Raw genomic sequence first — 24,110 nt, forward strand, 5'->3', positions numbered from 1 at the left:
ATAAGTAAACTTGCCAGAGGTCACAGAGCTGTAAGTGCCAATCAAAGTGTCCTCCTAGAAGGTTGACAGCAAGTCAGCTCATGTCTGCTTTTAACTACAGGTAACCAAGGGCCAAGCCAATAAATGGGTTTTTTTTAAAGGAGTGATTTAATAGGTTAACCTTGGGGGGGGGGGGGCGGGGTATTGGTCTGGTAGCAGCTCTGAGGGACAAGCAGTGGGGAAAGGATGTTTACGAGGAAGACAGAGGAGAAGCTATTCCTAGCGTTTAGAGATGGGGAGGACCTGAATTCACGACAAGTGGGACAAGTGGCAAGAGCCCAGGAAGCCCAGGATTAGTGCAAGGCTTCCAAAGTAAATAAATAAGATCCGGCGGCCAGTTGGCTGGAAGGATTAGGGAGGTGTTAAGCACAAATAGAGTCTGAGAATCTGGAAAAACATCCAGTAGAGTTTTCTAGGGCCCGCCCGCCCCCCACAAAGATAACAGATTAGTGAGTCATCCGGTCCTTGGTGGCAGCTGGAGGCTTAGGGCGGGGATGGCTCAGGTCACTGACTGAGCAGGCCTCGGGAGCCGCGGTCTGCAGTACAGGTGGGGGCTGTGAAACGGGCAGAACACAGGGAAACAAAGCGAGGAGGACCGCAAGGGAGGCGGACAAGGGGGGGAGTTCAGAGGCAGGTTACATCTTAATCTTTCTGAGCCTCTGTTAGGTCACCTGTAAAATCAGGCTGGACTAAGAGGTCCCTGAAGTCTCCTTTGTCTCTAAACCTCTGAGTCTATTTAATGCTTAGCATTTGCCTCCTGACATGGGAAGAGTCAAGGTACAAATCCTGCTCTGGAGGAGCTTTCAATCTACCGGGGACCCTGCCCCCCGCCCCCCAAGCACACACTGGAGATGGGCATCGTTTATAATTAAGGGGTGAATTTTGTGGCACAGCCTGTGGCTGCAAATCCAGAGGACACGAGAGTACAATACTACGCGCATGGAAGCTTAATGGAAGGAGAGGGTGGTGATGGGTTGGATTTAAACAGAGAAGAAGAAAAACCTGAGCAGAAATAAGGATGCGAGGCCACTTACCTGACTGCATTTTGAGGTGTCAGTTAGAAATTCATGGGAAACAGGGTTTCAGGCAGGTAGGGTAAGGCCAGATGACGGTGGTTCTTATAAACCAGAGGATGGAGCTTAGAAATCACACGGAGGCAGTGGAGTCACTATGGATTCTTGGGCAGGGTTGTGATATATTTAAAGTACAGGGGATATAATTTGATCTCAGCCATCCTTACTGCGCAGATGTTTCTTGCTATGACACTTTCCCCACTGCCCTTTTCCCACTGTAGTGATGCTGTGTGTGCTGCCCAGATCACCCCCGCTAGGTCCCAAGCACTCCAGCTCCTGAGTAAACAGCTGGCAACTTTCAGCTAAGTCCCTCTCGGGCACTTGCCCTTGGCGGGAGAGAGCCACCTTGTCCAAGGTCACGCACCAGGAGCAGCCCGCATTCAATCGGGTTGATGCTGTTTACAAAGGCGCAGCCAACCACCTTAGTTCAGAAAAACTAAGTCACTCAGCAGTGACATCCCGGCTCCAGAGCTCCCAGCAGGGATCGCCTAAGGCCTTTGTTGCAACTGCGTCCCAGGCATTCAGCTTCTGCTGCGGGCCGTCCTCCTTTCCCCAAGGTGTTAATCCCCGGACACTCCAAATAAACTTCCTGCGCGCTCATTTCCGCCTCCGAGGCGTGTGGCTGTTTTTCCTGGAGAACCGAACTGCAACGCACGTGAAAATTCTATTTTCACTAACCTTTTCTTCTATGCTACTTAACAATTTAATTGTAGAAAATTTTGCAAGCGCAGATTTTGCTTTGAGCAGTTTTCCTCAACAATTTTCACATTTGTTATTTCGAACACCAAGATAACCTTTTGGAAAACCTGCAAAATATCGAAGATCACATGCCCCTTAGGCAATATCCACCAGGTGGGCTTGTGAAGGGAGCAGAGCCGCGAACAGCTGAGTCTAACTGATGAGCGCCAATCGGAAGGAAAGAATGGGCTGGTGGTGCCCACGTGTTGGCAGGATACACCCTTGGCTAACAGAGCACATGCTGGGTGCCCCGTAAAACACACTTGGGGGTCACAGGTGCTCCGCAGAGGTGATCCACAGCTGGAAATTTTACAGAGTGCTGTTTCAGGTCACAAAGAAATTGTGACACCATTTGATTTTTTTTTTTTTTGCAGTTGTCCAAAATCTTACTTTTATATATTTTATACTCGGCACCATTTTTTTAAAAAATCACCAATATTACACTACCAGATGGCTCTCCTTCCGTTTAAAAGCATCATGAACGAAGTTCAGAAATTTAAAACTTGGAATAAAAATAGGCAACGCACCGTTGTCATTCTAAAATTGGCAGTTAAGTAGATAGTATTGTTAGAATGGCTGCCTCAGTGGCCACAGCGTCAAAGCAGCTGTACAAAATATACACTGCCAAGGTGATGATTTTTTGTTGTTTAAAATATTACAGATGTCCCTTCCAAGATGATGATTAATCTGGCAGCCTTTGAGGGAAGAAAGTGGTGTGGAAAAGGGACTGGAGAGATTGGTCATCTATACTGCTGATGGCCTATGTCACTTTTTGTCCTTATGAGGTTTTGTTTCTCAAAATGCTCCTTCCTCAAAGAGATCAGTAGATGTCGTTTAGAAACAAGTAACACCCGGTGCTCATGTTTTTAACCCTGAGGTAGATGGGCTTACGTTGCACTCTTCATAATAAATACAAATTCTGTCAAGGGAAACGTATTGAAAGCTGGGTGTGTGACTGACATATTGCCAAAGAATAAATTACATCCTGTGCTGTAATTATGCATTCAGCAATAATGAATGCTAGGAAAAAGAAGCAAAGTAGTAATTATATCAATTACGATTGATTAGTTGGTATTAACATAAAAAAGATGTGCTCATTTTATTATACTTCCTCACTCCACAAGAAGGCTCTGACGTCCTAACATATCTGGGTCCTCTTCAAAATCCCTTTTCAGAATTGATTAAATTCAGTGAATTTAGAATACTGGAAGTTTGTACTATTACTCACGATGAAGTTTTATCTAGTTGTGCTACTGTTTCCACTGTTTTGTGCTATTATGGTTTCTAATTTTCTAATCTATTTTTCCTGTGCTATTAGAATACCATCTGCATTTAAAAATGTTATTTTTCAATACAGTTTACATTCAATATTATTTTGTTTTCGTTTCAGGTATATGCATTTTTTAATAGACCAAAATAATGCAAAAGAATGGAATAACTGGAGCATATTGATATCCACTATTGTTTACTTTTGGTTAGAAACTGAGATGAAAGAAATGGAGATTTTATTGAGAAATTGCGGTGGCAAGGTAACTGCTAGTCTATATAAAGTAGAACTCTGCTTCTTTGCATATCTCCAAAGTGTGAACTGGACAGTTTAGCAGAACAAGTTGATAATATATACACTTCCGGTCAGTTGGGTGCCCATTATGTTTTTAACAATGAAAATGAAGTCTACATGAGATTAAATTTAAACTCTGGAAAAAAAGAGAAAGATCCTTCAATGTGTGAGCCACCAGAGCAAATTAATTATCTAGATTTCCCGAAGAAGGGAGAACAGACAGGTATTATAAATTGCTGCATGAGTAATTTAACTTTTTTTTTAGTGACCTTGTGCCCTCTCTGGTCAAACAAGCATATTGCAAGAAGCAAGCAGTTCTCTTAAAAGTGGGAGAGCCTGGCCCACTGGCTCCACCGACTGGAGCGTTGTCCCCCGGCGCCAGGGTTGCAGCTCCTTCCCTGGTCGGGCACATGCAGGAATCAACCACTGGGTGCAGAAATGGGCGGGACAGCAGATCGCGCTCTCTCTCTCTCCTCTCTGATTCTCTCAACAGTTAAGGAGAAAAAAAATTTAAACTAGTCGGAGAACATAATGTGGATTGAAGGGAAGGCCTTCAAACATAGTGTGGAAAGTACAAGACATAAAGCAAGGCAAAAAATATATGTGTGGCTAAATAGATGTTCTTAGGGTCAATTTATTAAGTGGCTAAGATTTAATTATAATTATAAGCAAAAGCCAAACATATACGGCCATGAAAAGAATTTAAGAGAGTTATTTTCCACAATGCAATATACAGATGATGTACTGTAGACTTGTACACTTGAAGCCCATATAATTTCATTAACCAATGTCACCTGAATACATTTAATAAAATTTAAAAAAATAAAGGAAGCAGATAGAAGAGATGTTACCAGCTCTTGGAATAATAATACATAACAATAATAGCTAGTAATAAGGAAAGCAAGCTCTTTTCTGAGCTAGATACACATTTTTCCTTTGAAAGAATTTGATGGTAGTGTGGAAAAAGAGAACGCTGAGGTAAGACGAAGGGGAGCCTTTTACTGTCTTGAATTATCTCACCTTAAAACCCATACCTAAATTACTTGACCAAACTTTAAGATCTAGAAAAAGAAAAGTTATATTAGGGTTACTAACACCCCCTCCTATTGTATTTGCGGCACGTCCTTTCACTTACTGAAATATAATGGGACGTCGGGGTGCCTTCCATTTCCTTTGTAGGCTCTGCGGAGTGGGGTTATGCCGTCACATGAACAAAATTTAGTTATAACAAAATGTTGATAGCCATTTTAAAAGCATTTCTACCTGTAGTAAATTGTGTATAAATTAATATTACCAGTGTACTTTTTTTCTATTCTCTTCAATTGGTTTGACACTCTCTTGTAATTAATTTTTTTATGACGGTGCAAAACCAGCTTTGAGAAAAAAAGCTTAAGGTAAACACGAAACATTGCAGTTGGTATTAATGGTGTTTACTGTACAATAAAATCTCATTTTAAATTGCTATGTTGTTTTTTAAAAAATTGCTATGTTGTATCCAGATCTCATTAAAATGTAAATTTACTGCTACTGTGACTAGACAATTTCATCATTTAAGTAAAATAAATGCTAAGCACACTGTTCACATCGTTAGCAGCCAGTAGCCTTTTCTTTGTCTCTGCGCCACCTTCCCCTCTGCTGCTGGCCTGACGGTAAGTTACGGTGGATGTTAGGCCATCGTCATCGGGTGCCAGAGTCCTGGCTGGTAAAACGTGGGAACGAGGGCGACTTGCAACTCGCACACATCACTTCAGTTCCTACCTCACTGGGCACAACCTAGTCACGAGGCGCATGCCCATGCCGGGGGCATGGATGGGGCACCGGGACATTAGTTTTTAGCTGAGCCGCCAGGTGCCCAGCTGAACCTTCGAAGGGGATCACATATATTAGAAGTAGTCTCTGCTACAATAAGTCAATGAGACAGTAAGCTCAGGGTTTATCACTTTCTCTCTCAAAAGACATATAAGGCTCGGCCAGCGTGGCTCAGCGGTTGAGCATCGACCTAGGATCCAGGAGATTGAGGTTCGATTCCCGGTCTGGGCACATGCCCAAGCTGCGGGCTCGATCCCCTGAAATTTAGTCAGTCAGTCAAGGAAGAGCAGAACATACCATTTCTTTGGGCTGAGTAGAAGGTAGAGCAAAATGGACTAGGCAATGGTGGAATGAACACTCCATGGGCAATAATCAACTTAAAAAGCAATTGAAAGATTACATTTGCTGCTCAACCAGTCTTTAAAAAAAGTACAAAACCTGTTAAAATTAAAATGTAGTTCCCCCTCCCCGCTGCCATCAGAGAACTATGTAGCAGTGATTTGTGGTCTTTATACATGAAGGCAACTTATCCTTTGATATGGTGCAAGTACTTCTCCTGAATGGGGCAGGAGTTTTCTGTATTTTTAAAGTCCTTACGAGTAAGAATACAACTCTGGCACTAGACTTGGGTTCAAAACCTGGATGGCACTTCCTAGCTATAAAACTTTGGCAAGTCAGCACCTGTTACAAGTCTGTATATGGGAACAACAGTACCTCTCTAAGGCTTTAAGGATCAAATGATTATTTTATTTGTGTAAGTTTAGTTCATCTACGTAAAGTGCTTAGAACAGTGCTCAGCATATATTAAGCTTTATGTAGCTGTTTACCTATGGTGAGGATGATGACAGATGATATACATGGAGCCACTGTATTTTTCTTTTCTTTACAATGCTTTTATTGATTTCAGAGAGAGGGAGGGAGAGAGAGAGAGAAACGATCAGATGCCTACCGTATGTATCCCCACCTGGGACCAAACCTGCAACCTGGGCATGTGCCGTGACTGGGAATTGAACCAGTGACCCTTTGGTGCACCAGATGATGCTCAACCGAGTCACATGGGCCAGGACACCACTGTATTTCTTAAGTCTTGTTTGAATCAAGAATTTGTATAGAACTATCTCTTTATTTGAAAAATATATAAACCAAGTTTCCAACTTCTTGTACATGTTGAAAACTTTTAATAAAGATCTCTTGGATACAAAATATGGTACAAGTGGCTCAAAATTAATTCTATGATGTATTATCCTAAAGTCATACTAATTTTGAAAGTCCGAAGGTTTTTTATGGTAAAAAAATACTACCAAGTTGAAATGTTTTATTCTGCTAATGTACAAATAGAATATCACAGTCCACTTTTTATGGTTTCTAAACACAACAGATGAGTTCCGTAAGATGCTGCTGACCTTCACAGAGCAGTGCCTGATCTCCTGTGAAAGCCCGACCTGCCTTCCTTTCTATCCACCAAATTAATATGTCTTTTCAGAAGTCTTGTCGGATATTTTCTTTGTTGGCCTCTCCAAGTTGCTGCTTCATTTGAAAGACTTCATTTTCTAATTGCACAATAGTCCTTTCAATCTCATAATTCTTACTGACCAGGGATACCCAACTAGAATAGAAATACAAAGGAAAAATTAGTCATTGTAAAATTTCTCTTAGAAGATTTTATCAGGTGTACATGTTCAGCCAGGGCCATCACAATAATCTTCACTCTTAACTTTTTAAAGAATGGAGGCACAATTGGGGGAAGCGAGTAAAGGGTACATGGGATCTCTGCATTATTTCTTACAACTGCATGTGAATCTATAATTATTTCAAAATAAAATGCTTAATTAAGGAAATTAAAAAGAATTGAAGAGACAGGAAAGAGGGAAGATAGTATTTCAAGTGATTAACTGAAAAGGAGAGAAAAACAGGACAGAGGCAATAGTTAAACATGGTGGAGAAATTTCTAGAATTAAGAAAAAGTTCTACAGATTCAAGGAAACTTCCCCGAGGGGGAAAAAATCTTTAAAACAAAAAGAAACACATGTATGTCTAGATGATTATATTAGCTTAGAAAAAAGTATGGAAAGATGCCTAATAGATAACATGGGGTACATGGAGGTGGAGGGGAAGGTGGAATAAGAAGAGTGATGTGGGTGATGGAGGAAGGGAAGGTAGAAATTCACCATTATATTTAGGAATTTGTATAAACAAAGGATAAAAAGAACTGAGGAACAAATGATCAAGAAAGTACTAAAACTCCCTTCTGGAAGCTAAAAAATAGATAATTATCTTTTTCCTTTAAAAACAGGTAGAGTCCCATTTAGAGAAGGAACTCTGGACTGAAAACAGGGCGCTCTAAGAACAGAATCAGTTAGCAGCAGTGGTTCGGGTTTGTTTATAGCTCTTCTACTGCCTTCCAAGCCCACGCTTCAGAAAACAAGGCCGTGAAGGGTGGGGTTCAGAAAACAGCGCTCCTCTCACACCTGTGGCATCCCACTGGAATACGATTGTTGAATCTTGATCTTAATCTTCCTAAGCAACTTAACAGATGGAATTGGAGGTACTCACTTTGACTCCATTTCTCTTAATTTAGATCCAGCTGTGAGTTGCATGTTCTTTCGCTGCCAGTTTAAATCTTGAATATGTTTCCTGTAAAAAGATCATGTATAAAATCCATCTACATTTTAACATTTTGTTGACTAAAATCAACAGAAAAAATCTATAGTCAATATAATACATCTTTAATCCCTTGAGAAGAACAGATATATGAAGTCATAGACTAATACCAGAAATTAACTTTTTTCTAATTATTTTTCAATTAAATTTCATAAAACATGCTTAGTGTGAAAAATTAAACATACACACACATGCAGGTTAAAAACAGAAAGTCCTGCCTGGCCGGGCATGGTTCAGGGGTTGAGCATTGACCTAGGATCCAGGGGATCGAGGTTCGATTCCTGGTCAGGGCACATGCCCAGTTTGCAGGCTCGATCTCCAGTCGGGGGCCTGCAGGAGGCAGCCGATCCACGACGACTCTCTCATCATTGATGTTTCTCTCTCTCTCCCTCTCCCTTCCTCTCTTGGAAATCAATAAAGATATATTTAAAAACAAAACCAAATAAAACAAAACAAAAAAACGGAACGTCCTCCTCCCATGTGCTTTTCCTCCTCGCGAAGAACTGCTGTTTCGTTTTTGGTAGGTCTCCTTCAAGACTCTTTCCTACATGTGTACATGCACATGTGTAGAGTTTATTGTTTGTTTTTTTAACATAAATCAGAATATACAAGCTATTCTGCACTTTCCCCACTTCTAAAAGTTCCTTTTTAATGTCTGCAGATTTGTAAATTGCAAGTGACCTGGCAGAGATGTTTTCAGACCTCAGGTCTATTTTTCTTCCACTCAGGTGGGGCAAACCCACCATGATGCTGGACAAAGAGCAGATCATCAATTACTTACTCTCATACAACTATAATCCATTGATTCCTTTTTCTTCTCACTCTATTTATTAGGGGTTCACCTATATTTTATTCTAAAATAAGAGGAAAAAATTTACCTTAACTTCTGGAGCTCTTTCTGTGCATGTTCAATCATATGAACTAGATTTCTAAGGAAGAAAATGAGAAAAATCAGGTTAAGGTACATTAAAATCTATAGTACCAACTAAAAGTGAACTATCTAGTTGACACAAGGTCAAATTTTTTTTGCCTAAAAATAGTTAATATTTACTGAGCTCTCATGCCAAACACCATATAAATATTAGCTTATTTAATTCTTAAGAATTCTTTGAGGTAGGTATGATTATCCCTATTTCACATGTGAAGAAAGTGCCCTAGAAAGATTAAGTAACTTGGCCAAGGTAACATAGTATCAAAGCTGAATCCTGTTTCGGGCCTTTTAAGCAGTTTACCGATACTCTGATTTTGTGAACTGGTAACACTTCTTAAACGGTTATTACTTTAATAGAGATGAAGAATGTCGGGTGTGAATATACCCTTTTAAGGCCTCCTTTGCTCTGTTTCTACATTTATCTTGTCATCCTACCCTCCTGTCCACTGCTAAATAGAGAGAAAGAAAACTGACCATTAACAGGGAGCTTTCCTTTGAATTGCCTTTTCCTGAAAATCCCAGTTTACTTGTCTTCCCCCTAAGTGTACAGGTCCTTCTTCAAATACTCTGAATTGCTATTAAAACTCACTGGGGTTCTAGTCCCAGCTATGCCCTAAATAGCTGTGTGCTCTTGGATGAGTCATTTGACATCACTGGTGCTAAGTCTGCTTACCTGTAAAATCAGAGGCTGGCCATGAAGGCTTCCCTTTGGTTGCAAGTATATAATTTTCTCTTATTAACAAAATACTACTTTTTTTTTTTTGGCAGTCCTGCACCAAGACCTACTTAGAGCTAAAAGTTTTCTGCTCAGTGTTTGATGTCCTCAAATCCTTTCATGAGGAAAGAAAATTTACTTTGGTAAGATATAGTACACATCCTTTGAAGTAGCATCCACTGGCTGGGAAGGAGACAAAATATGCTCAGAGGAATGGCCAAATTATACTATAGAGTATAATGCGATTAAATGGAAAGCAAGTGATGTAATTAGCATAGTTACTCAGAGAGGAAGAGGGTACCAGAGGCACAATCTCAATCAGGGAAGACAAGGAAGTAGATTAGAGTTGGGCCTTAAATGAATTGGGGTCAAACAGGTAAAGGCTTTCCAAGAGGAGGCAAGGATGAGGAAGGGCCCAGAGGCAGGTTTTATAATATTCACCAGAGAGGACTAGTTTGCCTGGAGTCGAAGTCTACAACTGACCTCAGAATTCACTTTATTACAATATTATACACTAAACATGGTCGTTAGGTTTAGGTCCCCTTAGTAAACAAACTCTGAGGCGGGTCTCAAAGCAGAGGCCTTCATATGGGTTGTAGTTCTAGGACGTGATTCCAACAAAGGTTCGGCTCTACTATTTTTATCCCACTTCCCCTACTCTACTTCCCACATTTTAAAAACAATACCAAAGCTGTGGGTGGAATGGGTTTTAAAAAAACTCCAACTTCTTACTCATTATATACTTTCCAGGCATTGCATCCATGCTGTGACATTAGTTCCAGATTCTCAATTCGAACCGCCTGATGCTCTAACTGGGCCATAGAATTGTTTACACATTCTTGCCATGCAGTAATGTCATTTTTCTGACCCGAGGAAGGGGCTGGAAGTTCATACCTGAAATTAAATGACAACATAACTACACAGTCCCCCAAATCTTTCTGTCTTCCCAACGGAATGCCTCATGGGTCTACGCACACTATAAAAACTAAAGAGAAGATGCAGACCTTACAATAATAAAAAACCTATTTATCCTAAGAAACAATCAATTTACAAATAAGTGTTAGCAACATTATATACAGTCACAAAAAAAACCTGTTCCCATCAATGTGAACAGATTCACTAAGCCATGGTATATCCATATAAAGGATTGCTATATTAGATATCAAATTATGTTACTGACAAATACTTAAAACATTAAGATGCTTGTAATATAGTAAGGGAAAAAAGCAGGACACAAAAAAACTATGCTATCATTTTTTTTTTTAAAGTATGTACTGATTTGAGGGAGAAGGGAGAGGAAGAGAGAGACAGAAACATCAATGATGAGAGTCATTGATCGGCTGCCTCCTACACGCCCCCTGCTGGGGACCGAGCCTGCAACCCCCGTATGTACCCTGACTGGGAATTAAAACTCGATCTCCTGGATCACAGGGCGATGCTCAACCACTGAGCCACGCCGGCCGGGCGATGCTATCATTTTTGTAAAACACACCCATGATCCATCCACCTTCTCGCCCATATACCCACACCCCTCTTGAGAAAAAAACTGGGCCTCACTCTGTTCTCTCTTCACACTACCCAGTCCTTCAACAATGCCAACAGGGCCACCAAATACTCTTCATAAATCTCAGCTCATTACTAATGAGTTAGTACAAGTTTTCATTTCCATTTTGGTATTTTTACTAGATACTGTAAAAACTCCAATTATTCTTACGAGAAAACTGAGCGATATGCAACTGGGATCAAGAAGCAATAAACTATTTTGTTTAAAAAAAAGCAAAAGCAAAAACACCTTAGAAATGTAGCATTTTTCAAATCTCTGACTCTAACCTACAGTAAGAAATATTTTACACTGTGATCCACTACACAAATACATAGCTGAACCAATGTTTCACAAAACAATACTTGCCTTTACATGCAACGCATTCTGACATTTTCTATCCTATTTCCTTTAAAAAGTGCTGTGGTGCCTTGCTAAATTTACTTCACAACTTGCTGTTTATGGGTCATGATCTATTGTCTTGAAAATCTTTAGAGCAGAAGCACCAGGAAATGGGAGAACTGAGGAGTCTTGGAAGTTGTTCTGCCTTTATTACTCAGGCCAGATAGGTAACGGAGCATAAGGAAAGAAATCTGGTCCTCTGGTTCTACAGACTCAAATCCCTTCTACAATCTATACATATGCTGAGAGGACAGCCCTACTGTTCACATGGCCCTCTCTCCAAAGACTTGGGTCTGACAGGTTACTTCATGGTTCTTATAATTCCGTAGTATTTTAGAGCTTAAAATACTTAACCTTACCCCGGAAAGGGACCTCAGAGATTAAGCAATCCAGTTCTCCATTTTAGAGGGTGTTTTGTCCCCAACCCCCACCCTACCCCCCTGGAAAGAAACGGTTTTGTAGTGAAGTGACACAGGAGGGGAGATCATGGAACCAAAGCCTGTAGGCCCTCTGCATTTGCTAAAGCTATCTTTAAGAGTGAAGCAGGGATCATGCGAAGCCATGAGACTCATTTCCTCAGCAAAGAATTAGATGTCTAATCACGAACACTGTCCTGGGAAATCTTAAATGTGAACTCCATTATAATTTACCATTCCCCTGTGGTTGGATTTTAAATACTTTGCATTTTTAAATAATGGTGCAAAGAATATATGTGGCCCTGGACGGTATGGCTCAGTTGGTTGGAGTGTTGTCCTGTACACCAGGAAGATGGCAGGTTCAATTCCTGGTCAGGGCACATACCCGGGTGGAGGGTTCGATCCCTGGATGGGATACACACAGGAGGCAACAGATCGATGTTTCTCTCTCCCTTCCTTTCTCTCAAATCAATAAAAACATATTCTCAGGTGAGGATTTAAAAAAAAAAAAATCTTTGAACATTAACACAAGATTATATGAACTATTACTATATGAAAAAGCAAAAATATAAAAACAGACAAGGATTTTTCCTTTTCAACATTTGTTTTAACATAACTACAGTTTTACTAAAAAATTAAAATTAAAGTAAACAACGATTTGAGCCCAGCTGAACCCAGAAATAGGACTTACCGTTTCATACTGAGCAATTCAATTGGTTGTCGAGCAGCCAGTCTTTCAAATTCATTTCTCATTATGTCGGTCTGATGTAGAAATTGGAGGAAGAATTGTTTCCAAAATCTTATCGACAAATTAAAATTAACAACCACCAAACAAGTGATCTAACTACTTAAATATTTATACTTTATATTATCCATTATAATGGATCATTTCCCTTCACACAAGTCTTCTCTGGGTTAAATGCTCTCTAGGATCTGGAGAACACAGCACACACTTCATATGTAAAGGGGCCCACAGAGAAAAGGGTTAATCCTAGATAAGTGGTTCTCAATCCCAGCACCACAAGAGAATCAGCTGGGAGCTTTGAAAACAATTCCAATCTCAGCCACATCCCACCCTTTTCCCCAGTCCATTTAATTGTTCTGAAGTAGAGAATGAACATGGTTATAACTTTTGTTTTTAACTCACCAGTCAACTGTAAAGTAAAGCCAGTGTTGAGAATCATGGATCTAAGTATTCACTGGGTTCAGGAACAAAGGACTCGGACATAAAATAATTTGCTCTAGGGCTATGAGCCTAAGCCTATAGTTTCTTTTTTGGCTGCTATTTTCACACTTTACTCTTTTCTAAGAAGAAGGGGGAATAGGCAAAACAAACTGGTTTCTGCTATCTGGTCTAACAATTTTACTCTTTTCAAAAAAATTGCAGTATAACTTTATTTCTCTGGGTCCAAAGTTTTGGTCAATATCCTATTCCATTTGTTCTGCACATTTCCAGCGCTGAATATAAAGAACTGCTGAAGTGAAATATCTGTAGTAATCTCAGTTATCCCATGTAATTTCAGTTTTTTGATAGCTTCAACTTTCTCAACAATTAGACTAAAGAGTAAGCAAAAAAAGCCTTCCAGAAGCCCACATTCCTGGTTTAAAAGTTCTGCACTAAGCAATTCTTATTGGAGAAAGCCTTTTTTTGGACTACTGCTGAGTTACACAAAGCTCTAAGAAAATGTAGTTATCTAGTTTCCTGCAGAAAACCAGGGTATTCTAGCTAGAGGCTATGCACAGTGACAGACAAGGACAACAACTAACAATTAGATGTGAGAGAAACTATAAAAATTAAGTACAAGAAATCTTGAGCCACTAACGTGTGAGCCCTTCCCTAAGTCACATGGCCGATACGCGACAGATCTGGAGTTTTAACTCAACTCTCTCCAAAGACTGAGCCAACTGTCATGGGGAAATTATGAAAAGAACTCCAGGTACACAGTAAGTATTCACTGAGTAACTCTTCCTTAGAAGCTCTTCAATTGATAAATATCTGGGTGTCTATTGTGTACCAGGCACTGTTCTAAGTGATGAAGATACAGTGGCAAAGAAGGCATCACTACTTCAATTCTTTGTATAGCTTTATCAATAATCTATTATTTTCTGACTTGTCTGTCCTCACACTCTCTCTCTCTATTTTTTTATTGATTTCAGAGAAAGAGAGGAAGGGAGAGGGAGAGATAGAAACATTAATGATGAGAGTCATGGATCGGCTGCCCTCCTGCACGCCGCTGCTGGGGATCGAGCCCGCAACCGGAATTGAACCTCTATCTCCTGAAACATAGGTCGATGCTCAACCCCTGAGCCATGCTGGCCGGGCTGTTCTCACATTCTAGAATGTAACTTCCAAGAGTATGAGCCTTGCCTACCCTGTGCCCCACTACCTGGCATAGAAAAGACCTTCATGAATAGTTGTTAAATGAATTAACAAAGAGCAATTTCAAAGCCAGTCTGAGGAGTGGTTAAGGTCTTGGGCAAATTAGTTAGCTTCACTAAGCTGCAGTTTTCCAATCTAAAAATCTGAGATAATAAAGATAATTATATAGTTCACAGGACTATTTTTAGGACTGAGAGAGTGAGTCGAATACACTATGAGCTTCCATTATTAAAAAGGATTAAATAATCAGTATACTAAAGATAGGAAGCATATGTTGTATTTAAGAGAGCTAAAAAAAACTGGTTTGAGTATTTAAAAGTTTGTGACTGAATGCAATATCTGAAACTTTCAGAAATCAATCGAATAAGAAAGCATTATTGTACTTCGTTCTTGATGTGGTAATATCTACATTTGGGTAACAACATTTAGAAAAAGCATGGGAAAACAGCATATCACAGGAACCTCTCTCCCCTACTTAAAACTTAGTCAATATTTTTTTCATGTTACTTCAATAAAAACACTGCATTTTAATGACAGAATTCTTTCATAAATAAATGGTTACCTATAACGGGGGGGAAAAAACCCAAACATGTATGTACTAAAATGCTTAACAGAATCCATTAATTTAAAAATAATATTTTACACTTAACTGGTTAGACCCTAAATACTATATTGGGTGCACAGGCTCAATATGTAAATAGTATGTCAGGTAGGTATGGTTGGTCCCCTCAGTCATTCACATTCTGTAAACATCTAGGCCCTGTACAAAGGCCACTATGCAGTGGTCCTCAGCTTAAGTAATTAGGCTTATATATGTTTAGAAACCCGAGATCACTTAGTTTAGAGCGGGTCTCAGAGCGTAGAGGATCCCACAGAGAATTACCACCAGGAACCTATCTGAGAAAAACATACACACTTATTTAATACTTCAAGCCGGAATTTACAATTCACTTTAACGTGAGTAAGGCTCTCAATTCAAAATTAAGATTCGCGGAAATCGTGGTCCATACGCTCAAGACGTCACCCTTACTTCAAAAGCAGAATAATCCGGGGCTGTCAGATAGCTCAGGTAGTTCTTAGTAGGTCGGTATCTGCGAGTTTCCTCCTCCACCAGCGCCGCAGCCTAAGAACGAGAACAGGGGCCAGTGCGGGGGCAGCGAATTGTAAGGCGCTTCTTCCAGCTCTAAGGGCCAGCGAGCCACCTACACGCCCCCCAAACTCACCGCTTCCCGCACACCGGGCGCTTCATAACCTTGGTCAAAATACGGCAGCGCATCCACCACAGCCTCTCCGGCCACCAACCCCGTGCCCGCCATTCTTAAGTTCGACGGAGTTTTCTGAGTCTGCGCAGGCTCGGACCTGCGCCCGCCGCAGACAATTTACGTCATGGGCGTGTCGCCTTTGACGCATGCTCAGTTGTTAATTCCGAAGGCGCGCTCCTCTGGCTGCTAGAAACCGCCCTGCCTTGTTGTTTTGGTCGGACGTGACGTCACGTCGTGGTTTTCCAGTCAGCGGAACGTCCCCACTTCCTGTCCCCGCCTGCACCACTTTAATGCTTCCGACGGGCAGCGGTTTGTGGAGCCGGGCTCCTGGGTTCCTCCGGGAGGAGAAAGCTTTAAAACGGGCCGCAGGTCTGCGCGGGGAGAGGGAGAGAAGCCGGCTTCCCACCTCCGCCTACTCGTCTGACCTTCCGTCTTCTCCCCTGAAACGTCTCTCCCCTTGCGCTTCCCTGCTGGACCCCCACTGTTCATTCTCGGCGCCCTAAGAATCTACGCATTGGATAAGGGCGGTTTTTTTCACAGATTCTAGAAGTGGGTGCCAGTTACAATGGCGAAGGGTTACGGTCCGCCTACCGAAAGGAACCTGATCTACACCAGGGTGAGACCGATCACTGCTCACCAGCCCCAACTTTTAAAGATCCTGTCATTCTGCCTTCAGGGTGTTTATAAAATCCAATCATTTCGTTGTTAGGACGCCCGGTAATAAGATATACCCTGCCCCATGTGCAATCTAAACCCAGGCTTTGTCTGCCAAGAGCCTGGAAATGTTAGCCACGGTAATTAAGCCTGGTTAGTCTAGGTTCATTTTGGATTATCTTTTGCTTATTAAATTTACTGGGTCAACATTGGTTAATAAGATTATATAGGTTTCAAGTGTAGATTTCTATGACATGATGTGTGTGCCCACCACCCAAAGTCACGCCATCTTCCCTCACCATGTATTTGGTACCTTTACAACCCCTCCATCCCCCTTCCCTCTGGTAACCACCATACTGTTTGCCTGTGTCTATAAGTTCCAGTTTTATATCCCACATGAGTGAAACCATATGGCTCGTAGCTTTTTCTGACTTATTTTGCTTAGCATAATATTCTCAAGGCCCATCCATTGTTGTCTCGAGCGGCAGTATTTCATCTTAAGGCTGAGTAGTATTCCACTGTATATATGTATCACAGCTTCTTTATCCAAAGTGTATGAAGGAGACTTTGGTAGTTGCCATGTCTTGGCCACCGTGAATAGTGCTGCAGTTAACATAGGGGTTCATATTATGTTTGTGAATAAATGTTTTGAAAATTTTCAGGTAGATACCCAGAAGAGGGATTGCTGGGTCATATGGTAACTCTATTTTTAATTTTTCTTTTTTTAAATGCTCACCTGAGGGTATTTTTTCCATTGCTTTTCAGAGAGAGTGGAAGTTGGTGGGGAGAGATTGGTTGCCTCCTGCTCACACGCCAACCTGGGCCTGGGATTGAGCCTGCAACTGAGGTTCGTGTCCTTGGCCAGAATCAAACCCTGGACCCTTCAGTCCACAGGCCGACATTTGCCACGCCAAACCGGCTGGGCTCTATTTTAAATTTTTTGAGGAACTGCCATACTGTTTTCCATAGTGGCTGTAACAGTTTACATTCCCACGGGCAGTGAATGAGAGTGCCTTTTTCTCCACAGCCTCTCCAATATTGACTTGTCTTATTGATCACAGGCGTTCTAACAGGTGTGAGATGGTCTCTCATTGTGGTTTTGATTTGTATTTCCCTAACAGCTAGTGAAGTTGAGCATCTTTTTATATATCTGTTGGCCATTTGTATGTCTTCTCGGGAGAAGTGTCTCAGGTCCTCTGCCCATTTTTTAATTGGATTGTTTAGTGTTGAGTTGTATTTCTTTATACATTTTGGATATTAACTCCTTGTTAGAGCTGTTGTTTGCAAATATCATCTCCCATTCAGTTGGTTGCCTTTTTGGTTTGTTGGCAGTCTTTTGCTGTGCAGAAGTTTTTCGTCCCATTCATTTATTTTTGCCTTTACTTCCCTTGCCTTTGGGGTCAAATTCATAAAATCTTCTCTAACACCAAGGTCCATGAATTTAGTACCTATGTTTTCTTCTATGTAATTTGTTTAAGATCTTATATTTAGGTCTTTGATCCATTTTGAATTAATTTTTGTACATGGGGACAAACTGCAGTCTAGTTTCATTCTTTTTTAAAAAATTTTTAAATTTATTTTTAATTTTTTTATTTTTATATATCTTTATTGATTTCAGAGAGAGGAAGGGAGAGGGAGAGGGAGAGAGACAGAAACATCAATGATGAGAGAGTCATTGATCGGCTGCAGCCCGCAACCCAGGCATGTGCCCTGATTGGGAATTGAACCCCGATCGCCTGGATCCTAGCTCGACACTCAACTGCTGAGCCACACCCGGCCAGGCTAGGTATTTTATTCTTTTTGTTGCAATTGCAGAAGGAATTTTATTTCTTTTTCTGAAATTTAATTAATATATAGGAATGCAGTGGATTTTTGTACATTGATTTTGTATGGACTCTTGTATTGATTTTGGTGGACTCTTTAGGGATATATATATATATATATATATATATATATATATATAAAAAATCATGTTATCTGAAAAAGTGACACTGGATTATCTTTTAACCAATTAGATATAAACTTAAGTGAAGTAAAAGATCTTTACATTTTAAGCAATTTATTGAAAATTCTCCAAGAGACGCATGGAATTTTTGTGTTTATTCATTAGAAGAACTGTAAACAACATTTTATACAAATCTTGAACAATTCTTTTACAAACATGACCAGAATTCATAAAACTTTACAAAAAAATAAAAATAAAACAGACCTAAGAAAAGGAAGCAGCTCCAGATCACAGGGATAAAATACAACCCCCATCCCTGAAGCAAAGGTCTCCTCACAGAGGGATGGCCAGGATCCACCACAGTAATACCTCCTGCCCCCATTTTATAAACAATTCCCAGTTACTAACTGTTCCCTCAGGTTGGACTGTCAGAAGAGACCAAATGGGGAGATATCTGGTAAAAGCCTGTGTGGGGTAAGCTGCTTAATAAACATTTTAAAAAAGACACAGGCGCAGTTCTATTTTCTGGACCCACATCTACAGGAATTTATAGCACCGTTGTTACATGCTGTCGGCTTCAGATTCATACATGCACACTGAGTGATGTAATGACAATACTGTACAAATCAAACATTTTATCCTCATATAACTTGTAAGGTTAAGTCTGAATAAATATTTTTTATGCCAGTTAAAACCATCAGGAGTTGAAGAAAACTGACATTTGCTGTAACATCAACGAAAATTGCACCATTACTGACAAAATCCTTTTCCCAATCACTACTCTGCTTCAAAGGTTGGGGTGATTATGTGGTGTTGTCCCAGGAAATGTTCATATTCTTGACTTCTATTTAATTAGAGCAAAAAGTCCAACAATTCTAGGGGAACGAAAAAAGAATCTCATTAAGACGTCTATAGTTTGAAGTCCCATATCCTGAGAGCTGAGCTGGCTCTGCTACACTTCAGCTTAAAAGAAAACTTTTTCAACAGCTGCAATCCCACAGAGCTCCAACTTCCATTGGCAGGATTAACCAACTTTCTCTGTGCTCACAAGCTAACAGTTCTGCTTCAGTTCTGCTTCAGTCCTGGCTCTGTTGTATAACTTTGGGCAAGTTATTTAAAGTCTCTGAATTCCAGTTTCTTCGCTAGTAAAATGGAGAGGCAGGTACCTCAGAGCTGATTTAAAGACTGGATAAGATGGCACACGTACATGTACCACAGTGCATGGCACATAGACACTAAAAAATAAAAGGTAGTTCTCATGTCCTTGAAAGGACATTTCCTCTTAGTTATAATTCTAAAAAGTTTCATGTTGACACACAAGGAACAAGCTACTCGAGTGCCACACAATGTGGGGGATGAGCTGCAAGACGTCTACTTTTACAAAATGCTCAATAACAGTACTAATAAAGAGGGATCCCACATAAGTGAGACACCCCTAGACAGAACATTGGACAAAAAATGAGGGAAAGAGATATGATAAGGATATTCCTTAGCTCAACTCAAAGAGCGCGTAGGTTTAAAGCTGCCGTGGTATTTCAGTGATGAGAATTCTGTGTGTAGGGCTAGTGTCTGCCCCTTCTATCATGCCTCCCTAGGACCTTAAACTCAGCATTTCTCTCACTGTGCTTCTCTGTGAGCTGTGGGTTTTTTTTAATGCAACACTAAGTCTTTCCCTGATAAAAGACAAATCCCTTCATAGCCTAAGCACAAAACACAAAGAATGAGCCCAAGAATCAAACAGAAAAGGCCACTTAAAAACAACCAGAGGCAGAGTAAAGAGAGCACTGGTTCCAGATGACTCCCAACAGTTCTCTAGTGATTACTAAAGCAGCAACAGGAGAATCCTCCAAGAGCTTGGCCCACTCTATAATCTTTTCCACTTGCAAGGACTTTGTAGAATACTTTGGGGCATCCTGACTCTTGGAAAAATATTTTCTTTGGCACTTTCTGTCCTATTTAGGATGAGACAGTCAATCGATTTCATTTCTTCTGCAGAAATTTCATTTTACTTCCTAAAGGGAGAAAAGAGTAGAGTGAACTCTCATTAGTTCATTTTTATTTATTGTATATTATTTGAAGCAAGGGATTAACAACCTAGTATTCAGAACAGCCCAGGAGTAAGCTGCTGTCTCAAGCTACCAGTTGATGTGATTAACTGCCCCCAACCCCCAAATGTCTAATTGTAGAGGTAGAAGAGAACTCAGACATCATCTAATCCAGTGGTTTTCAACCCTGTGTGTAGGTTAAAATCACCTGGTCTGTTCCCCAGAGATTATAATATTGTAGTCAGAGCCGAGAACCACTGATCTAATCTAACCCCATGGTATAAAGATGAAATAACAGGCCAAGGCACAATTTGCCCATGGCCTCTCAGCTAGTTAAGGACAGGGCCTAATTTTAATTAGGGGTATATATTTCAAAGACCAATGTGAATACCATAGGCTGTAGGTTCTTTATTGTTTGGGCTACTACAACCACTGTTCTCCTATATCATACTGAATAATTTAAAGTTAACTATAATTGAACAATCATAAACAATCATGTTTCTTTATGAAGTGTAAAATTAGAGACTTGCAGGAAATCCCCTTTTGTTTCAGATGCCCTCTAAGCCTGGTGTTTTAAACTGGAGTCTATGGATGGACTTCAGGAGGGGTCCATGAACACCCTAAAATTATATATGCAAAATGTTTGTATGCCCTAAGTATATTTTTCTGGGGGAAAAGTTCACAGTTTTTATAAGATTCCCCCAGGGATGTGACCTAGAAAAGATTAATAATCATGACACGCAAATTCTTACATCATAAGGGGGCGTCTTCTGAGGAAAACGATCCAATGGACAACTCTGATGGGGAATCCCAACCTCCGAGAAAGAGAATTCTTTCTCTCCAAAACACTTTGGAATTAGGGGTTATGGTTTCTGGTCAGCCTACCTGAGGTTATATCATTGATCTGAGGATAAAGCTTTTGCAATGAGGCACACTTACCGCAAAAGCTTTTTTCAGCCACATTTTTAATAGGAAAATAATAGCAACTTACCAAGACTCCGCAAAATTCTGTTCACCCCACTGGGCTCAGTCTCAGGAATTGTTTCCAAATACTGGAAGGCCCGGACCTCGAACAGACCTACAAGGAAAACACATGTTGGTGAAATTCTCCAGCGCTCAAGAGTGAAAATCAATTAAACAGAACTCTGTGCTCACTACTATGTACCTCCATAGTTAAGACAATATTACAAAAAAAAATACTTCCCACAATAAACAACTCAGATTTCGAGCCCTGTAGCTTTATGCTATTTTTTTGTTTATATTATTTTCAAGCCTTCCAAGTGCTCATTAAATACAGAGGGAGAACTTTATGAGAAAACCGACCTTTCACCCCACTTTTCCGAAGCTCCCGATCCTGGATGAATCCTGCAAACATCTGAGTTTCCATGAAGAGGTCCAGGAAGTGGCGAACGCTTCGGGAGGTGTGGGATTTACGGAATGGCTCCCTTTGGAATATACGCTCCCCACGCTCAGTGACAGTCATGTTCAGAGAATAATGTCCCACCAGCTCCACGAAAAACCTGACAAATGCTTCGGACACCAGAGAGTTAAGTGTCACATCTGATGCACAATGAAAGAAAAAGAAAGAAAAAAAGTCCTTTAAGTTTTGTGTTTATGGGAACACTGGCTCTAGTTTTGCTGCCTAGGAAAGCACAGGTCAAAGCAAGGAGAACTAACGTAGGAACACTCACTATTAGCTGTCCTGCACCCTCCGTGACCTGCAAAAAGCAGGCAGTTCACATCCTTACCTTGTCTTCCTTCACACTCATTACCTTTTTGATTTGCAAAGCCTGGCTGCACATCTCTGATTTCACTGGAATGGCTCTTTCTGAGGCCAACAGTGAGAACCAAATTGCACTTGCGTTTCTGCCTTTAGACTCCTTTAAACTCTGTGCTCACCTCCTCCTCAGCCCTCTGGTCTCCCACAACTATGTGCTCTCCCGAGTCCTGATTCCTCTCCTGCCTTTATGACCAACACCATTCCCTTGCCCCTTCCTCTTCCTGAGCATAGTCCTCAGGCCACTTCTCAACATTCCTTTCCTTAAGCAGCTCATTGGCAGCGAGCGAGAGCTGGCTTTCCGCATGCTAATTCCGGACCCTGGACCTCCATCCCTGGTATTTCACCAAAATTCACCTTCTGTGTTTTCAGACCACCATTGGGTGACCATCATTTGGCTGTCCCATTAACACTTAAATCCCATTTGTCTCAAAAATCAGGACCTTTTGGGAAAATAGTAGAACATGAATCGAACAAATAAACAATACATGTTCCAACCCATATTCATTATATTTTTCCACCAAATAAGTTTCTCAACTTTCCCATTTCATATAGTACCATGATTATTCCATAATACATAATAATCTACTGAGTGCTTAAAATATGTCAGGCACTGTATTGTATTGTGGTTTTACAAATGTTATAATCCAACAAGGTGGATATTATTATTTCCCTTTTACACATGAGGAAACTGAGGCTCAAAACAAAGAAATTCTCCAGAGTCATCTAAGTACAGCAGAGAAGCTGCCCGACTCCGCCCCACCTTTCTTTCATTAATCCTCACCTGAGGATGTTTTTTCCATTGCTGGCTAATCTTGGCCCTTTGAACGTCCATTAAAACTTTACAAAAAGCTGAATGTCAGTCCAATTCTTTCTCTCTCTTTTTTTTTAAAATATATGTATCTTTATTGATTTCAGAGAGAGGAAGGGAGAGGGAGAGAGATAGAGACATCAATGATGAGAGAGCGGGGATTGACTGGGGATTGAGCCCACAACCTGGGCATGTGCCCTGACTGGGAATTGAACCATGATCTTCTGGATCCTGGGTCGATGCTCAACTGTTGAGCCACACCAGCCAGGCCCAATTCTCTCTTGAACCTTCCCCAATCCTGTTTTCTTCCCATCATTTAGCAGAATCTGCTGTTACCAAGGCAGCTGGGGATCGAGCCTGCAACCAACGGAGGTGCCCTTGGCTGGAACTGAACCAGGGACCCTTCAGTCCATGGGCCGATGCTCTAACCACTGAGCCAAGCCGGCTAGGGCTATTTTATATTTTTAGATTTCACATATAAGTGAAATCATACAATATTTGTCTTATTTCACTTAGTATAATACCTTCTAGGTCCATCTGTGTTATCCCAATTTTATTATGGCAATTTTATTATTGCTGAGTGATATTCCTTGGTGGATATACACACATCTTCTTTATCCATTCATCTACTGATGGACATCTAGGTGGCTTCCACATCTTGCCTTTTACTAGTAATGCTACATTGAACATGTGCCTTTGTAAATCAGTGTTTTTGTTTTCTTCTGATAAATGCCCAGAAGAGGAATTGCTGGTTGTATGGCAGCTCATTTTCTGAGGAACCTACATACTGTTTTTCCATAGTGGCTGCACTAATTTACAGTCCCACAGGACAGGACAATCAGGAAAAGCCTCACTGAAAAAGTGACATTTGAGCACAGAAGAGTGAGCAGGGGCCATGTGGCTGTCTGGAGGAACAGCTGTCCATAAATGGGACTGAGCAAGTACAAAAGTCCTGAAATAGAAGGGGACCTGGCACATCTGAGGGTCAGCAGGGAAGCTCATCATAAGCTTTTCAAGGCACAGGCACAACCTCATACTTCTTTGTGTATCTTTTAGTGGGGTGCTGGGCACTCAGTAAATATTTACTGCCTTGACCTTAAGTCCTCAGGCCACCTGTCACATACCTTGTGAAAAATTCTGCTCCTGAGCCAAGATTTCATCTCGTTCTTCCAAAATCTGCATGAGGGCAGCTTGGAGTTTAGGCGGTAAAATGTCATCCTCATCAGACACCTTATGAGAGGAAATGGAGATTTTCATGAGCTTGAGAGTGCCTCAGACACGCACTAGTCAGCTCCCCAAATTCCACAGGCAACTCTCTATATGTGGCTGAAGGGTCAGTCTGAAGCTTCCC

At 40.8% G+C, this 24,110-nt stretch overlaps 2 protein-coding genes across 3 annotated transcripts in view; both read right to left on the reverse strand.

Annotated features, from left to right (window-relative positions):
* Positions 1-6,089: 6,089 nt before the first annotated feature.
* Positions 6,090-15,596, reverse strand: BCAS2 (BCAS2 pre-mRNA processing factor). Its single transcript, XM_016223431.2, has 7 exons — positions 15,489-15,596; positions 15,296-15,388; positions 12,577-12,647; positions 10,260-10,421; positions 8,760-8,810; positions 7,774-7,854; positions 6,090-6,826 (listed from the first exon to the last, which is right to left on the reverse strand). Exons 1-7 carry the CDS (start codon positions 15,579-15,581, stop codon positions 6,700-6,702), a joined length of 678 nt encoding a protein of 225 aa, XP_016078917.1. The 5' UTR covers positions 15,582-15,596; the 3' UTR covers positions 6,090-6,699.
* A 2,664-nt stretch (positions 15,597-18,260) lies between these two features.
* Positions 18,261-24,110, reverse strand: part of DENND2C (DENN domain containing 2C) — a 48,191-nt gene continuing 42,341 nt past the window's right edge. For both annotated transcript variants that reach the window (XM_087828118.1, XM_016223425.2), the window contains exons 16-19: positions 23,884-23,989; positions 21,495-21,731; positions 21,163-21,249; positions 18,261-20,138 (exon numbers count right to left, since the gene is read on the reverse strand). In XM_087828118.1, the coding sequence (XP_087684244.1) occupies positions 20,107-20,138; positions 21,163-21,249; positions 21,495-21,731; positions 23,884-23,989 (462 nt within the window). In that variant the 3' untranslated portion in view covers positions 18,261-20,106. The remainder of the gene's footprint in view (positions 20,139-21,162; positions 21,250-21,494; positions 21,732-23,883; positions 23,990-24,110) is intronic.

Source organism: Miniopterus natalensis, chromosome 19, assembly GCF_054644295.1.
Source record: "Miniopterus natalensis isolate mMinNat1 chromosome 19, mMinNat1.hap1, whole genome shotgun sequence".
NCBI classification, from domain to species: Eukaryota; Metazoa; Chordata; class Mammalia; order Chiroptera; family Miniopteridae; genus Miniopterus; species Miniopterus natalensis.

Coding starts and splice junctions, on each gene's coding strand:
- BCAS2 (XM_016223431.2), bottom strand. CDS start 15,581: ATGGCGGGCACGGGGTTGGTGGCCGGAGAGGCTGTGGTGGATGCGCTG. Junction 12,648..15,295: donor CGGATTATTCTGCTTTTGAA/GTAAGGGTGACG, acceptor TTTCTACATCAG/ACCGACATAATGAGAAATGA. Junction 6,827..7,773: donor TTAAGAGAAATGGAGTCAAA/GTGAGTACCTCC, acceptor TTTCTATTCTAG/TTGGGTATCCCTGGTCAGTA.